The 18989-nt window shown below is 39.6% G+C and overlaps 1 protein-coding gene and 1 pseudogene across 2 annotated transcripts in view; both read left to right on the top strand.

Annotated features, from left to right (window-relative positions):
* Positions 1-11982, top strand: part of MBTPS2 (membrane bound transcription factor peptidase, site 2) — a 54018-nt gene extending 42036 nt beyond the window's left edge. The window contains exons 11-12 of one of the 2 annotated variants that reach the window (XM_069464428.1): positions 451-669; positions 11851-11982. In XM_069464428.1, coding sequence (XP_069320529.1) covers positions 451-669; positions 11851-11866 — 235 coding nt within the window. In that variant the 3' untranslated portion in view covers positions 11867-11982. Of the gene's footprint in view, positions 1-450; positions 2073-11850 lie in introns of those variants that run through there. The other variant, XM_069464429.1, reaches the window with a different exon arrangement.
* On the top strand, positions 9774-11028 carry LOC138378362 (peroxiredoxin-5, mitochondrial-like; annotated as a pseudogene).
* Positions 11983-18989: the final 7007 nt, after the last annotated feature.

Here is an 18989-nt window from a genome sequence, read left to right as displayed (position 1 = left end):
GTGCCGTGGCATCAGCCTAGCTCACAGCAACCTCAAACTCCTGGGCTCAAGCGATCCTCCTGCCTCAGCCTCCCGAGTAGCTGGGACTACAGGCATGTGCCACCATGCCCGGCTAATTTTTTCTATATATATTTTTAGTTGTCCAGATAATTTCTTTCTATTTTTAGTAGAGGCGGGGTCTTGCTCTTGCTCAGGCTGGTCTTGAACTCCTGAGCTCAAGCGATCCTCCTGCCTCGGCCTCCCAGAGTGCTGGGATTACAGGCGTTAGCCACCACTCCCAGCCTCATTTGTTTTAAATAGTAGAGATTTAAGAAGGAATGGCAGAGATTTAAAGAAAGTAGGGATGTAAACTGTAATCTCAAATTCAGTCGTAGTAAAATATCTTCTGACTCGCAGGAATGTGGTTTCCACTCAGACCTCACAGTCTGCTCCTTAACCGATTTTAACCAGGTACCTGATTTCCCTCTCAGGAGCTCTGGCTATTGTTAATGCAGTGCCCTGCTTTGCTTTGGATGGACAGTGGATTTTAAACTCTTTTCTGGATGCCACCCTTACCTCGGTGATTGGAGACAATGATGTCAAAGATCTGATAGGATTTTTCATCTTGCTTGGTGGCAGTGTACTTTTGGCTGCCAATGTGACCCTGGGACTCTGGATGGTTACAGCACGGTAATATTTGCACCCATTTTACAGACTCTCTGAATTATAATATACAGCTATGAGGTAATATCCATTGCCATTGAAATCCTTACTTGGTATGAAATATAAAGTGTTTCCTTAAAATTACATCTTAGCCAACAACTTTGAGCTCCTGCTGTATCCAGAGTACCCAAACTCTATGGTAAACAGAAGAAATGAAAGGCATAGTCTCTAACTACACTCTAGTTTTAAAGACTGAACGTACACTGATGCTTGTGGAACAATTTCTAAACAAGTGCAAATTCATGTAATACCATTTTGTGTGACTGCATATCATATTGAAATAGTATAAAGGAGAACAGAATTGGGTGGAATTAATTGGGAAAAACTTTTTGCAAAAGCATTAGTCAAGATTTGAAGGAGACCAGACTTTGGCCTAGTGGAAGGGTCACTGTTTTCTTGGCCTGTATCTCTTGTCCTGTGTCTTGTTTGAAAAGTATTTTAAAAGTTAATGTATATTATTTTTTACTCTGGAAACTGAGGTCTGCTTATAATTAAATTAATAAAATTTTAGAAAAGAATCTGCTGACATGAAAGGGAAAAATCTTTGTCAAATGATGCCAAATAAATGAACAAAGTCGGAAGTAGGTCCTATGATATCATGAGACATGTTTTGCCCCACAAGAGTTGCCTCTTACAAGGTGTGTCTGCCCCCCTCACAAAGCAGCACTGGCCTTGACATTCAGAGTGAGCTGCAGGAAGTGTGTCATGCCGGCAGCATGTGAGCTGAGGCAGTTAGGGTTGAACCTCAGGTCTTCTGACAGGTCACAAGACAGAACACAGGATCTTCAGCAGTCCTGGTGACCATTCTCTGTAGAGCTTTGAAGCTTGGGAACCTTTCCAGAGCAGATATTTTCTCTTGTGCTGCTGAGGCCATCTGGGGCCTAGCTCTTGGGTTCCTGTCTTCAAGAAGCAATGACCTTAAACCCTGAGCCATACTCTGTGCTTACCAGCGGCTCCCATGTCTGTGTCAGGTGATTAAATAAATACCTAGTCCTTGCTTTCCATCTCTCCCCTAAGCTACCTCTTTGGGTCCATGGAAGACTTGGTAGTACAGCGAGAGTGGCTACACATGAGTACAGAGGTTGATTTGCCAGAGCCTGGGACCTGACTCTTGAGCCCGAAAGAGCCACACCTGGTTCGAGGTCTTTTAGAGTGGAGACGCACCCCTGGGAAATTTGGGAAGTCAACAGGCCAGTTGGTCTTAGAAGCGTACGAGCTTGCTGTCTCTTTGATTACAAAAATACACACTTCTCTCTGACTGAAAAAGGGATAAAAGGCAATGACTCATTAACACCCATGTGTCCAACTTCTTCACTAAGTGGGGTATTCCATGGGGTTACCTTTTTCAGATCATTGAGTTGCTCTTTAAGCACGAAAACTTTTTAATCATTTTTAAGAAACTCTTTTTAGATTGTATTACAAATTTGTCTTCCTTCTTAAACAGAAATTATATATTGAATATAATTTTAACATTTTATTGATGACTTGAGTCATCAGTTAATACCAGTAATAAAACCCTACAAATTATTAGTTTATCCCAGAAAATAAAGCATTTGTTCTGTTCTTAGGTAGACAGTCATTCAGAATCAAAGTATATTAGCATAGTAATGCTCAGACCTGTTCAGTAAGAGAGCTTGGGAAATGCCATGAAATACTTACATAATTAATTTAATTATATGAACTAAGCAATTTGCTAACGAAAATATCGTATATGTAAAGTCTGTTTTTTAAAAACTGAGAAAAAAAATTTCTTTTCTTTTTTTTTTTTTTGAGACAGAGTCTTACTCTGTCACCCTGGCTAGAGTGCCGTGGCGTCAGCCTAGCTCACAGCAACCTCAAACTCCTGGGCTCAAGCAATCCTTCTGTCTCAGCCTCCCAAGTAGCTGGGACTGCAGGCATATGCCACCATGCCCAGCTCATTTTTTCTATATATTTTTAGTTGTCCAGCTAATTTCTTTTTAATTTTTAGTAGAGACGGGGTCTCGTTCTTGCTCAGGCTGGTTTCGAACTCCTAAGCTCAAACGATCTGCCCGCCTTGGCCTCCCAGAGTGCTTGGATTACAGGCGTGAGCCACTGCACCCAGCCATGAGAAAAAAAAATTGATAGAGGAAATCCTATCCATTAATTTCTTTTTCTGGGTAAAAAAACCCCAAAATCTCATTTTATTTTAGCTGTTAAACACTTGGCCTGTTAATCCATAGGATCAGGGTTTGGGACTCACTCTATTAGGAAATTGAGCAGATCAGAACCATTTGTATAGAAATGGCCTCATTGTGTAAGAAAGGAAATACGTGTTATCTTCTTTAGCTCGATTGTGGGCACTTCTAGAGCAAGGACCATGTCGTATTCATCTTTGCATCCCTGGCACAGTGCATGAGACATCATAAATAATAAATGTGGTTGAATGGATAATGGTTAGCATTATTTATGGATTAGAAAAGCATGTTTCTATTTAAGTAAGCTGTAAAAAGTATTATTGAATATTTACTGTAAATATATGTTAACATAAAAAAAAAATAACTTGGAAGGTCTTTGTGTCCCTGGTGTATTATCATCTTTATGGAAAGAATCCATTGTGGTTTCTGTAGAGCAATTAGAAAAATGAATTATTTTGAAGATTTGAAGAAAGTATTCTTTCTGTGTTGTCACTTTGTTCAATAGTAAAACTTTATTCTCAGTTTTCCGACTCTGCATTGTTTACATTTTTGAGAGATTTTTTTTTAAATCACCTACAATCTGTAAGGAATGTATATATTCTTTTCAGCATCTCAGTTTGAAAAGACATGCAGTTAAACTTGACCTTTCGATAATCACTCTTATAGGTCATTGTCTGTTCTAACAGCAAGTTGTAAACATGTGCTTCATAGATACTGTGGCTCTCAGTCATCATTTTGTCCTATGGTATTTATTGAATGTTCACATACTAATTATGCACAGGTATTTTTTTCTATAAATCCTTTGACTGTGCTATAATTCATTCTTAAGCTTAAACTTGAAGATATCATAATTGCCAGCATTTGGTGTTTAGCAATAAAAGAATAAATGTGTACTAGCATTTTATGTTTATCATCATGTATGTGTTGTCTTTTTTAAAAACTTTGTACTCTTTTCTATCAGAATTGTTCCCATTACATAGAGTAAAATCTTAGTTGTTTTTAAATTCTTGATTCTAAAAGCAGCCTTCAGTTTTCATTCATATAATCTGTATCTGAAAGTTGTTGCAGGCCTTGAAAAGAAGTCTTTTAAATTAGGTACCTGTGCTCTCACTACTGTTTCGGAAATTGCCGGTTTATGGATGAAGAAAGAGGACTATCATGTTTCTCTTCATTAGTGTCTGACAGAAGTCTTCTGTAAGTCAGTCCATGTTTTTAGGAATTCTTGAAAGCGAATGTTTTAACTATAACATTTGGTTCTTCTTGACCTTTTGCCCTCAGCACTTCCTCCCTTGTGCCCAGCCACAACTCACCTCTCATCTCCCATACTCTCTCTCTCTCTCTCTCTAAGGGCCAGATAAAATAGGCTGGGAATTTAGCCCAATTTTTGATTGGTTAGCCTCATTCTACTCCTTCTTGCCCCTGATCCCATTATGCTACAGTTATGAGCCACAAGCCTAGATGACTGATTAAACTACCTTTTTAAAACAGCTTTATTAAGATATTAAATACCATAAAGTTCACCCTTTATGTGTAAACTTTAAAGTATACAATTCGTTGTAAACCATTTTTCTTTTAATTTCTGATCAAACAACAGTATGCATATAGTTCAGTATAATCTAACCTTTTAAGTAAATGCACATATGATAAAAGGCTGGGAGGGGAAAAAAACGTGTTTCAGTTATTTCAAAACTATTTTAACCAGCAATGTAATAGAGTTGAATAACAGATTTGTTTTTAAGGCAAAACATGTGGATATACTTTCTTTGAGACAATAAGCCTTTTTAATCAGTGCATTTGTAAGCTACTCTTGCTGTTTCGGCCATACTAATTTGAATAATCCATTGTATATTTTGTCAGACCATAGCATATGAATTCAATGAAAGGAAAGCCTCTATTTCAGAACTCAATGCTACAATAGATTGTACTCAGGGTGGAGGTAGAAAAAAATGGCCAGAGGAAGTTGTAATTCTAATTACCAAGCAGGTTATATTGTATAATTTAATTTTCCATTAAAGAGAGAAAAGAATACCTTTGCTTCTTAGTTTTATTTAGCTAAGGATTGATGGATAGTCAATAATTGTCCCTCCTTATTAACTGAATGCTTCTCAAACTTTTCCACTGACGTGCTCCTGACACTGTAGAGGAGCAAAAACCCAGAAGGATCTAAGAGTAGAACCCTATAATTGGCTCTCCATGGTATAAATTTGAAGTCTTGCTTTATCTTAAATTCATGTGGAGTTTGCATTCCATTAATCTAATCAGGCAGCAGAAAGCCAGTTCTCTTAAAGACATGAAACTCTAAACTGTAAAAGAATTAGACTCTAAGAATATAAAGATTTCCTCATTTCTACAACACATTGGTAGAAAGTAGTTTATAACAGCTGGTCTGTATACTGTTGACCGTCCATGGGCAGTGTTTTTGTCCATTCATAGTGAAATGAGAAAAGATCATGTATATTGTCTTTAATTACAAAGTAAAGATAATGTATGTGTGATGTTATAAGGCTGCCTGCTGCCCTTTCTCAAAGAGCTCCCCTTTATTTGGAGTGTGGAAACACATACTTAATTTCTCTTGGCACTGCCAGCTTGCCCTCCCGAATGGCTTTTTATAACTGACACTCTTATCAGCAAGGCATGAGGGTTCCATGTTTCCCCACACCCTTACCACCACCTGAATTATCTGACTTCCATGTTCTGACAAATCTGTTGGGTTTTAAATGACATTTCATTTTAATTTGCTTTCTCAGATTATTAATAAAGTTGCACATCCATATACTCACTTAGCCCTTTGGATTTTTCATTCTGCCCATTGCTTATTGATAGCCTCTGCCCAGTTTTCTGTTGTGTGTCCTAACTTTTTCTTATTGATCCATAGGAATATATAAGGAATTTCTTATATATTCTAGATTAGAGGTCGACAGATTATAGCCTGCAGGCCAAATCTTACTACTGATTTTTGTAAATAGTGTTATTGTGTTTTGTTGGAATACATTCATTCGTTTATGTATTGTCTATGGCTGCTTTTGTGCTACCATGGCTAAGTTGAGCAGTTGTGACAGATACCATATAGCCACAAGCCTAAAATATTTTATTTTACGAATATACAGAACAGCCCATTTTCCAGATGCCTATCTGTTTACAGAACAACCCAGGTTCTAAATATCAATCTCTTGTCCATTTTAGATGTTGCAAATAATTTTTCCATCTGTCGCCCATAAATTTTATTTATGAAGTCCTTTGTTGAACAAGGATGTTTAGTTTAGTTTAGTTTAGTTAACAAGGATCCATTAATTTCTTGCTTTATTGTTGGTGTTTTGTGAATCTTATTGAAAAAGTCCTGTCCCGTCCCAAGGTCACAATACTATTCTCTTATATTTTCTTCTGTTTGCTTTAGACTTGTACTTTCATGATGAGATCTTTAATTTCTGGAATATATGATATGAGGTAGGGAATCCAGGTTTATTTTTCTATATGAACTGAACTATCCTTAAAATAGACATAACCAGCACATGCCTGTAATCCCAGCTACTCTGGAGGCTGAGGTGGGAGGATCACTTGAGCCCAGGAGTTCTAATCCATCCTGGCCAACAGAGCAAGACCATATCTTCTAAAAAAAAATAGACATAATAACATTTTCCTTTATAAGACTGTTAAATAAAACAGCTTACATAAAGTCCTTAATATGGTACCTGGCATACTCGTTAGTATTATGAACTTAAATTACTTATTTTCAGAATGCAGAATTATGACATAATTTGCCCTAATATATTAGTCCCTACTGGTATTAGATCTTCCCTCCCTTTGATATGCCTTCTAGGCTTCCAGTGCCTTCAGGGCTGATTCTGGTTGCCCAAAGTATCTCCCAGGCCTTGGCCCTTTTAAACATCTCCTCCCTCAATCAAAATGAACCAAAAAATGAACCTTAAAATATTTAAGCTATTAGCTAAGGATTTTGCTTACTGAAACTAATCAAAATAACCTAAATTCAGGGATGTATTCACTGATGGTAACATAAGCCAACATTTAAATCTGGTCTTATGAAAACAGTACTTTAACTCAGAAGGAGGCCCTGTGACAAACCAATATAGGAGACAATTTGGGACACAATGGCCTTTGAGGCCACCAAATCAGACAATAGAAAGCTATCTACTCTGTGCATGGTCTGGGACGTTCTGTTTCAAAATAAGCTCTTTTTTACACGTTCATTTTAATTTGCATTTTTTCTTGTTAGAAAAGAGGCTAAACTTTCTTTTTTTAAATGTGTATTCTTTGGTAGATTGTTTATCCACATCCTTTGCCCATATTTCCCTGCAGTGGTTGTCACCTTCGTATTGCTATCCATCATTCAGGGCTCACATTCTTACAAAGAGTTTGCAAACATATTTGACCATACCTTAGTTTCTTTTACAGGTCCCTGACTTTCATACTTTATTCCTAGCATTCTTTTCTTACCTTTCAGTCACTTTGTTTCCATCTCTTAATGGCTTCTAATTTTTTTTCTAGGCTTTATGTACCACCAAAAATCTACAATGGAAGGTAGCACTTTGCAACTTACAGAATGTTCACTTTTCCAGTTTAGGGCACCCCTTTTCTGTCATGGAACTACCTAGGAAAAAGAGATTGATAATCAGGAGTTTGCTTGGAGAATATAGAATTGGAACAGAAAAAGATAAGTAATGTAATTTTTTTGGCCTTTATAGAAAAATAATTTCTTTCGTACCAGAAAAGAAATACATGTTCATTATAGAAAACATGTTAATGAAAGTTAAATTGTGATTTATTGAAAAATTAGAATTATATTATGCATAAACTGGTAAGCTGCTGTTTAAACTTGACAATGTATTGTAAGCATTTTTCTTTGTTATTAATATCTAGTGTTATTTCAATGGCCATATAATATTGCAGTGTTAAATATTCCATAATTTAATTAACCTCTATTATTTCCAATTTTGCGATATTATAACTAAAACAGGAATATCCTTACCACTAAACCTTTTTGCATATCTACAATTTTTTAGATAATTCTAGAGACTCTTATAAAAATCCTAGAGGAAAGATTTCTATCTTTAAGTGTGAACACAGTGTTATATACAGTATACATATTGCCTTGTTACATTTAAATTTTTTCTATTAATTAGGATTGCAAAAATGGCATCTCATTTTCATTTTCATTTTTTTGGTTAGGAAAAAGGTTGAACATTTTAAAATGTGTTTATTGGCCATTGTGTTCTTTTTGTTTATCCACATCCTCTGCCCATTTTTCACATGAGTGATCACTGTCTTCTTACTGCTTTTCCTCATAAGCTCAGCTGTACCATTTGATTTGTTACATGTGAATATATTAAAACTTCATTTAAGTATAATGCTTATTTTTGTTTGTATATATCATACTCTGCCAATCTTTGCCTTGTGTTTTCCACCTTTGGTAGTATATTTTGGAAATTTTCCCCACCCCAAGATTTTATAAATATTCACAAACATTTTTCTTATAATAATTTTGTGATTTAATTTTTTCAAACATTTAACTCTTTAACCCACATGTAATATATTTTGATGTTGGTGCAAAGTAGAGATATAACCTTATGTTTTTTCTCCAAATGATTAATCAGTCGTCCAAAGGAGATGGTTAGTCTTAAAAAAATATTTTATAACAGCCAAAGAGAGGTATAAATTTATATCCTTTGGAGAGAATAAATATAATGAATGAAATTACCTCTCATTTGAAAAATAATTCTTATTTATATAGGAAGCAACTGTCATTTTACTTTTTCAATTCAGTAATACAGTGAAGTGAGTATATACCTCATATGTTTTGATTGAATAAAGTACTTAAATCATTTTTTTTTCCTTTAGGTGGTTTTATTTTTTATGGAAATAAGTGTTTCTCATTCCTGAACAATATAGGTTAGCAATCTGGAAATTATCCTTAACATATACTATTGTCTAAAGGTACTGTTTTCACCAACTTCTCAATTGAAATATTTTTTTGCTTTATAGATTTTTAAGTTTTAATTCCTTTATCTGTGAATTGTTTAATATTAGTCTTTAAAGGTTAAAAAACTGTCTTTGGAACAAATATCCTGATTTTAAAGTATTTTATCTTCATCTGTTTTAGTTACATAATGATTAAGTATGAAACACTGCATTCCTTGATTACTTGTTCAAATACATGCATTAATCTTTATTGTCATGATTTAAATAATGAAAATAAGGAGTAATGAAGATACTATGAATTTGTATTTTTTAATAAAATTTTAAGTTTTTTCTATTTCCAATAAATGATCAATTTTAAAGAAGCTGGTTAACTGTGCTCTTTTTCCCATTTAAAATACCTTTCTTCTGAGGCCACTGTAGTTGGTTTTTAACCTTGCCAAATTTTACAGTGTATGACTCTTGCAAATATGTTACACTAAGAGATCCCTATTGGTTTAAAAACGTTCCATTTTTCTTGATCATCTTCATTCTTCAATCACTAGAACTGATACATAAAGTCTTTCATTCATTTAACAAATATTTATTGCACACCTACTATGTGCCAGGCACTGTTGTAGGCTCTTGGGATGCAACGGTGAATAAAGACGATTTTTCTCTTTTGTTTTTCTAAGAAAACAATGCCATGTAATTTTAAACCAATAATATGTGCTGAGCACTACTAAATGTTGCGAGCATAGAGTGGTAAAAGATTAAGCTAAGAAGGTTAACAGTTGCCAAGTCTTAGAAATACATTAAGGAGAGTGTGGACTTTAGCCTCATGAGAAATGAGAAATCATTGAAAATTTCAAGCAGAGAGTGGTGTAATCAGATTTGCCTTTTGGATGGATCACCTTGGCTGAGGGTAAAGCATGGATAGGAGGGAAGCAAGTCTGGCAGCAAAGAAATTGATTAGGAGACTATTTCCATAATCTTCAGCGGGAGATGATGGTGATATAGATACAGTGGTGACGGTAGGAATCAAAAGAGAAAAGAGAAACTCAAAAGTAGAATCCATTGTATTCAATGGTTAGGTGTAGATTTGGTTCAAGAAGGAGTCAAGAGGACAATTATTTAATAAATGGTGGCAGTGCCATTGACAGAGCTAGGGAACACCAGAAAAGGAGCAGTCCAATTTGGAACTCTTCAGTTTGAATGCCTGAGAGACCTCCAAGTGGAGATGGCAAGTAGGCAGTTGGATGTACAGGCCTGGGACTCAAGAGAAATTAGTTGGAGATACCATGTATGAGCTGATGCACCCCAATACATAATTGAGCCCATGGAAGTAGATACAGCCTGGCAAGAATGCAGGACAACAAAAAGGAAAGAGAAGGTGTCCCAGCATAGAGATCTCAGGAACACCGGTATTTAGTTTTTAAAAAGTACAGGAAGAGGAGGCCGGGCGCGGTGGCTCACACCTATAATCCTAGCACTCTGGGAGGCCAAGGTGGGAGGATTGCTTAAGCTCAGGAGTTCGAGACCAGCCTGAGCAAGAGAGACCCCGTCTCTACCAGAAATAGAAAGAAATTAGGGGCCCCACCTCCTGCGGCGGCCCGGCCCAGGCCGGGGCGGGATGGTTGCGGACACGGGGAGAGTTGGGGCGCTGTGGGCCCTGAGACTCTGAGCTGGCTACTTATTCGCTAGTGCGGCCCCGAGTCTGTGGCAGCGATAGCAGCACCGGCGGCAGCAAGACGACAGCCGGAAGGAGCGGGAAGGTGGGTGCCTCGCGGGGCCCACAGTTTCAGCAGCGCCGCCGCAGCCATGGCCCCAATGAAGGTGGGAGATGCCATCCCCTCGGTGGAGGTGTTTGAAGGGGAGCTAGGAAACAAGGTGAACCTGGCAGAGCTGTTCAAGGGCAAGAAGGGTGTGCTGTTTGGAGTTCCTGGGGCTTTCACCCCTGGCTGTTCCAAGACCCAGCTGCCGGGGTTTGTGCAGCAGGCTGAGGCTCTGAAGGCCAAGGGGGTCCAGGTGGTGGCATGTCTGAGTGTTAACGATGTCTTTGTGACTGCTGAGTGGGGACAAGCCCACAAGACGGAAGGCAAGGTTCGGCTCTTGGCTGACCCTACTGGGGCCTTATGGGAAGGAGACAGATTTACCACTGGATGACTCCGTGGTGTCCCTCTTTGGGAATGGACGGCTTAAGAGGTCAGAAGAGCCACACCCAGAGGGAAGAAGTGTGTCTCCCGTGTATACATGTTAAATAAATTCATCTGCCTTTTCTCTGAGTAAAAAAAAAGAAAGAAAGAAATTAACCGGGCAACTAAAATTAAAAAAAAAAAAAAATTAGGTGGATGTGGTGGCGCATGCCTGTAGTCCTAGCTACATGAAAGCCTGAGGCAGGAGGATCCCTTGAGCTCAGGTTGCTGTGAGCTAGGCTGATGCCACGGCACTCGAGCCCAGGTGACAGAGAGAGACTCTATCTCAAAAAAAAAAAAAAAAGTACATGAAGAAGAAACTGAGAAAGGGCTTCAGAAAATTAGAAAGCAGGCTGGGCGTGGTGGCTCACGCCTATAACCCTAGCACTCTGGGAGGCCGAGGCAGAAGGATCGCTCGAGGTCAGGAGTTCGAGACCAGCCTGAGCAAGAGCGAGACCGCCCCCCCGCTCCCCCCCCCCCCCCCCCCCGGTCTCTACTAAAAATAGAAAGAAATTAGCTGGACAACTAAAAATATATAGGAAAAATTAGCCAGGCATGGTGGCACATGCCTGTAGTCCCAGCTACTCGGGAGGCTGAGGCAGGAGGATCGCTTGAGTCCAGGAGTTTGAGGTTGCAGTAAGCTAGACTGATCCCACGGCACTCTAGCCCAGGCAACAGAGTGAGACTCTGTCTCAAAAAAAAAAAAAAAGTTCAATTTGGAAGGGGAGGGGAGAAAGAGTGTGGGACCTGGTGAACGAAACAGGGGAAAGTTGTTATCGTTGTTTTAGCAATGGAAGAGTCATAAGCCCCCTTGAGTCACATTTCCTTGTGAATTCCCATGCCTTGTTTCTTTTCTTGCTAATCTGTCTAATCAATTTAATTTGCAGGCCTCCAAGGACATAACCTAAGAGAGCAGACGAAAAGTTTTTCCTCCTTGACAGAGTAAAGGGGCATGATGTTTGAAGGTCGCTTTCAAATGGTTCAGAGAGAAAGAGATGATAAAACAAATGTGGCAAAACATTAACAATTGTCGAATCTGGGTGAAGGGTGTGAGGGAGTTCTTTGTACTCTTCTTAAAAATTTTGTTTGACATTATTTCAAAATAAAATTATTTTTAAAAAACAGATGCTGCATTTATTGATCATCTCTGCTTTTTTATTTTCTATTTTATTCTATTTCCAATTTCAACACTTTTTTATTTCACAACCTCCTATGAGTGGAAACGATGAGAAATTTGAAAGACAGAGCTGCTTATGGGGTTTGTGCAAAATCTCTGTCTTAATTTCTACCTCTGTAAAATGAGGGTAATATTTTCAAACATTTGTACATAAACTGAGACAGGCACACAGTAGGCCCTCAATAAATATTATTCCCTACACTTCCAGGACCAACTCAAGTCACATTTCCCTTACGAAGCCTTCCCTCACCACCACACGATAACAATGTATTTTTCTTTTCTTTTCTTTTCTTTTTTCTGAAACAGAGTCTCACTCTGTTGCCCAGGTTAGAGTGCCGTGGCATCAGCCTACCTCACAGCAACCTCAAATTCCCGGGCTCAAGCGATCCTCCTGCCTCAGCCTCCTGAGTAGCTGGGACTACAGACATGTGCCACCATGCCCAGCTAATTTTTTCTATATATTTTTAGTTGTCCAGATAATTTCCTTCTATTTTTAGTAGAGACGGGGGTCTTGCTCTTGCTCAGGCTGGTCTCGAACTCCTGACCTTGAGCGATCCACCCGCCTCGGCCTCCCAGAGTGCTAGGATTACAGGCCTGAGCCACCGCGCCCGGCCTGGGAAAGTTCATTCTTACCATAATGTAACAAGTCTCTTATTTTTCTCAGAGGAGGGGCAAAAAAAAAAACCATGACCAAACTCTCGCTCACCTCTATTTCTAAAGGATGAGATCTTTTCCTCTCTTTGAAGAAGTTTGAATATATGCTTTTACGTAGCGCAGGAAGCTAATTCTACATGACTAAATTCACATGCCTGCCATGCTTCCAACCTGGGGAATCTTCTTAATTTGTCTTGCTCCCTTTGCAATAGTAGAGAGAGCAATTATGCTTGTCCATCTCCTTGTCTACAATAATGAAAGTAGGGGTAAATTGGAGTGTACAGATAAAAGAGCGGGATCATTTTCTACTTTCGAGTGGCCCGTATCCATCTACTCAAGATCTCATTGAGCACTATTAGGAACTAGGCACTCTGAGGGTGGCAATACCCAGAGAAAGCACGAGATCTCAGCTCTCAAGGAGTTTACAAACCAGGAAAGGAAATAAGACACATGAGGTTGTACATGAGTGTCATGAGCACAAGCATTAATAAAACTTAAGACACATGCTACAACATGGGTAAACCTCAAGGACATTATGCTAAGTGAAATAAGCCAGTCACAAAGGACAAATACAGTATGATTCCACTTATGTGAAGTATCTAGAGCAGTCAAATTCATAGAGACAAAAAGTAGAATGGGGGTTGCCAGGAGCTGAGGGGAGGCGGAAGAATGGTGTCTAATGGGTACATAGTTTCAGTTTTGCAAAAATTCTAGTGATGGATGGTGGTGATGATTGCACACCAATGTGAATGCACTTAATGACACTGAACTGTACACTTACAAGTGGTTAAGATGGTAAATTTTATGTTATGTATATTTTACCACAATTGAAAAAACACTTGTCACTCTGGGAGGCCGAGGTGGGCGGATCGTTTGAGCTCAGGAGTTCGAGACCAGCCTGAGCAAGAGCGAGACCCCCGTCTCTACTAAAAAAAAATAGAAAGAAATTAGCTGGACAACCAAAAATATATAGAAAAAATTAGCCGGGCATGGTGGCACATGCCTGTAGTCCCAGCTACTTGGGAGGCTGAGGCAGAAGGATTGCTTGAGCTCAGGAGTTTGAGGTTGCTGTGAGCTAAGCTGATCCCACGGCACTCACTCTAGCCCAGGCAACAGAGTGAGACTCTGTCTCAAAAAAAAAAAAAAGTTCAATTTGGAAGGGGAGGGGAGAAAGAGTGTGGGACCTGGTGAACGAAACAGGGGAAAGTTGTTATCGTTGTTTTAGCAATGGAAGAGTCATAAGCCCCCTTGAGTCACATTTCCTTGTGAATTCCCATGCCTTGTTTCTTTTCTTGCTAATCTGTCTAATCAATTTAATTTGCAGGCCTCCAAGGACATAACCTAAGAGAGCAGACGAAAAGTTTTTCCTCCTTGACAGAGTAAAGGGGCATGATGTTTGAAGGTCGCTTTCAAATGGTTCAGAGAGAAAGAGATGATAAAACAAATGTGGCAAAACATTAACAATTGTCGAATCTGGGTGAAGGGTGTGAGGGAGTTCTTTGTACTCTTCTTAAAAATTTTGTTTGACATTATTTCAAAATAAAATTATTTTTAAAAAACAGATGCTGCATTTATTGATCATCTCTGCTTTTTTATTTTCTATTTTATTCTATTTCCAATTTCAACACTTTTTTATTTCACAACCTCCTATGAGTGGAAACGATGAGAAATTTGAAAGACAGAGCTGCTTATGGGGTTTGTGCAAAATCTCTGTCTTAATTTCTACCTCTGTAAAATGAGGGTAATATTTTCAAACATTTGTACATAAACTGAGACAGGCACACAGTAGGCCCTCAATAAATATTATTCCCTACACTTCCAGGACCAACTCAAGTCACATTTCCCTTACGAAGCCTTCCCTCACCACCACACGATAACAATGTATTTTTCTTTTCTTTTCTTTTCTTTTTTCTGAAACAGAGTCTCACTCTGTTGCCCAGGTTAGAGTGCCGTGGCATCAGCCTACCTCACAGCAACCTCAAATTCCCGGGCTCAAGCGATCCTCCTGCCTCAGCCTCCTGAGTAGCTGGGACTACAGACATGTGCCACCATGCCCAGCTAATTTTTTCTATATATTTTTAGTTGTCCAGATAATTTCCTTCTATTTTTAGTAGAGACGGGGGTCTTGCTCTTGCTCAGGCTGGTCTCGAACTCCTGACCTTGAGCGATCCACCCGCCTCGGCCTCCCAGAGTGCTAGGATTACAGGCCTGAGCCACCGCGCCCGGCCTGGGAAAGTTCATTCTTACCATAATGTAACAAGTCTCTTATTTTTCTCAGAGGAGGGGCAAAAAAAAAAACCATGACCAAACTCTCGCTCACCTCTATTTCTAAAGGATGAGATCTTTTCCTCTCTTTGAAGAAGTTTGAATATATGCTTTTACGTAGCGCAGGAAGCTAATTCTACATGACTAAATTCACATGCCTGCCATGCTTCCAACCTGGGGAATCTTCTTAATTTGTCTTGCTCCCTTTGCAATAGTAGAGAGAGCAATTATGCTTGTCCATCTCCTTGTCTACAATAATGAAAGTAGGGGTAAATTGGAGTGTACAGATAAAAGAGCGGGATCATTTTCTACTTTCGAGTGGCCCGTATCCATCTACTCAAGATCTCATTGAGCACTATTAGGAACTAGGCACTCTGAGGGTGGCAATACCCAGAGAAAGCACGAGATCTCAGCTCTCAAGGAGTTTACAAACCAGGAAAGGAAATAAGACACATGAGGTTGTACATGAGTGTCATGAGCACAAGCATTAATAAAACTTAAGACACATGCTACAACATGGGTAAACCTCAAGGACATTATGCTAAGTGAAATAAGCCAGTCACAAAGGACAAATACAGTATGATTCCACTTATGTGAAGTATCTAGAGCAGTCAAATTCATAGAGACAAAAAGTAGAATGGGGGTTGCCAGGAGCTGAGGGGAGGCGGAAGAATGGTGTCTAATGGGTACATAGTTTCAGTTTTGCAAAAATTCTAGTGATGGATGGTGGTGATGATTGCACACCAATGTGAATGCACTTAATGACACTGAACTGTACACTTACAAGTGGTTAAGATGGTAAATTTTATGTTATGTATATTTTACCACAATTGAAAAAACACTTGTCACTCTGGGAGGCCGAGGTGGGCGGATCGTTTGAGCTCAGGAGTTCGAGACCAGCCTGAGCAAGAGCGAGACCCCCGTCTCTACTAAAAAAAAATAGAAAGAAATTAGCTGGACAACCAAAAATATATAGAAAAAATTAGCCGGGCATGGTGGCACATGCCTGTAGTCCCAGCTACTTGGGAGGCTGAGGCAGAAGGATTGCTTGAGCTCAGGAGTTTGAGGTTGCTGTGAGCTAAGCTGATCCCACGGCACTCACTCTAGCCCAGGCAACAGAGTGAGACTCTGTCTCAAAAAAAAAAAAAAGTTCAATTTGGAAGGGGAGGGGAGAAAGAGTGTGGGACCTGGTGAACGAAACAGGGGAAAGTTGTTATCGTTGTTTTAGCAATGGAAGAGTCATAAGCCCCCTTGAGTCACATTTCCTTGTGAATTCCCATGCCTTGTTTCTTTTCTTGCTAATCTGTCTAATCAATTTAATTTGCAGGCCTCCAAGGACATAACCTAAGAGAGCAGACGAAAAGTTTTTCCTCCTTGACAGAGTAAAGGGGCATGATGTTTGAAGGTCGCTTTCAAATGGTTCAGAGAGAAAGAGATGATAAAACAAATGTGGCAAAACATTAACAATTGTCGAATCTGGGTGAAGGGTGTGAGGGAGTTCTTTGTACTCTTCTTAAAAATTTTGTTTGACATTATTTCAAAATAAAATTATTTTAAAAAAACAGATGCTGCATTTATTGATCATCTCTGCTTTTTTATTTTCTATTTTATTCTATTTCCAATTTCAACACTTTTTTATTTCACAACCTCCTTTGAGTGGAAACGATGAGAAATTTGAAAGACAGAGCTGCTTATGGGATTTGGGCAAAGTCTCTGTCTTAATTTCTACCTCTGTAAAATGAGGGTAATATTTTCAAACATTTGTACATAAACCGAGACGGGCACACAGTAGGCCCTCAATAAATATTATTCCCTACACTTCCAGGACCAACTCAAGTCACATTTCCCTTACGAAGCCTTCCCTCACCACCACACGATAACAATGTATTTTTTTTTTTTCTGAAACAGAGTCTCACTCTGTTGCCCAGGCTAGAGTGCCGTGGCGTCAGCCTAGCTCACAGCAACCTCAAACTCCTGGGCTCAAGCGATCCTCCTGCCTCAGCCTCCCGAGTAGCTGGGACTACAGGCATGCGCCACCATGCCCGGCTAATTTTTCCTATATATTTTTGGTTGTCCAGCTAATTTCTTTCTATTTTTTTTTAGTAGAGACAGGGGTCTCGCTCTTGCCCAGGCTGGTCTCGAACTCCTTGAGCTCAAACGATCCGCCCACCTCGGCCTCCCAGAGTGACAAGTGTTTTTTCAATTGTGGTAAAATATACATAACATAAAATTTACCATCTTAAGCATTTGTAAGTGTACAGTTCAGTGTCATTAAGTGCATTCACGTTGGTGTGCAATCATCACCACCATCCATCACTAGAATTTTTGCAAAACTGAAACTATGTACCCATTAGACACCATTCTTCCGCCTCCCCTCAGCTCCTGGCAACCCCCATTCTACTTTCTGTCTCTATGAATTTGACTGCTCTAGATACTTCACATAAGTGGAATCATACTGTATTTGTCCTTTGTGACTGGCTTATTTCACTTAGCATAATGTCCTTGAGGTTTACCCATGTTGTAGCATGTGTCTTAAGTTTTATTAATGCTTGTGCTCATGACACTCATGTACAACCTCATGTGTCTTATTTCCTTTCCTGGTTTGTAAACTCCTTGAGAGCTGAGATCTCGTGCTTTCTCTGGGTATTGCCACCCTCAGAGTGCCTAGTTCCTAATAGTGCTCAATGAGATCTTGAGTAGATGGATACGGGCCACTCGAAAGTAGAAAATGATCCCGCTCTTTTATCTGTACACTCCAATTTACCCCTACTTTCATTATTGTAGACAAGGAGATGGACAAGCATAATTGCTCTCTCTACTATTGCAAAGGGAGCAAGACAAATTAAGAAGATTCCCCAGGTTGGAAGCATGGCAGGCATGTGAATTTAGTCATGTAGAATTAGCTTCCTGTGCTACGTAAAAGCATATATTCAAAATTCTTCAAAGAGAGGAAAAGATCTCATCCTTTAGAAGTAGAGGTGAGCGAGAGTTTGGTCATGGTTTTTTTCCCCCCTCCTCTGAGAAAAATAAGAAACTTGTTACATTATGGTAAGAATGAACTTTCCCAGGCCGGGCGTGGTGGCTCACGCCTGTAATCCTAGCACTCTGGGAGGCTGAGGCAGGAGGATTGCTTGAGGTCAGGAGTTCGAGACCAGCCTGAGCAAGAGCAAGACCCCCGTCTCTACTAAAAATAGAAGGAAATTATCTGGACAACTAAAAATATATATAGACAAAATTAGCCAGGCATGGTGGCACATGCCTGTAGTCCCAGCTACTCAGGAGGCTGAGGCAGGAGGATCACTGGAGCCCAGGAGTTTGAGGTTGCTGTGAGCTAGGCTGACACCACAACACTCTAGCCCGGGCAACAGAGTGAGACTCTGTCTCAAAAAAAAAAAAAAAAAGAACTTTCCAGAAGATCAATCATCAATCCTTGGTGTCATCTGCGTGCACTGGAGATGCATTTGCCTTGTCTTGCTGTTTGATTGTTATATAATTCCTATAAACATTAAACGATAAAAAGAGGAGAAATGGAACAAGAACTATTTGGGATCCAGGTTTTAGCCCTGCCACCCACTAGTGACTTTCAGCAGGTGAAATTTTGAGGTCCCTTCTCCCTAGCACACCCGTGCTTCCACCTCTATGAAGCAGTACACCTTCAAGAGCAAATCTGGCCTCACAGCCTAGAGAGGAAATATGGCCAGGTCAGGAGCAGCCTCAGCAAACTCAAAGTCCTGCATCTCTGTCTTGTGGAAGCTGCTGCTGGACCACATGACACCAGTCCCGCTCCTGAAGCAGAATGTTCAAGGAGTGTGTCTGAAATGCAGGGGACACGCATTCCCAGAAAGAAAAGCTACATTTCAGCCACCCTAAGTGTACGTCAAGCAAGGGCACCCATAAGACATGCAACCTGAGGGCTTCAACCCAACTGTT

The sequence above is a fragment of the Eulemur rufifrons genome, chromosome 30 (genome assembly GCF_041146395.1).
Source record: "Eulemur rufifrons isolate Redbay chromosome 30, OSU_ERuf_1, whole genome shotgun sequence".
NCBI classification, from domain to species: domain Eukaryota; kingdom Metazoa; phylum Chordata; class Mammalia; order Primates; family Lemuridae; genus Eulemur; species Eulemur rufifrons.
The sequence above is the reverse complement of the archived record's forward strand: the minus strand, read 5'-3'. Positions and strand labels throughout refer to the sequence as shown.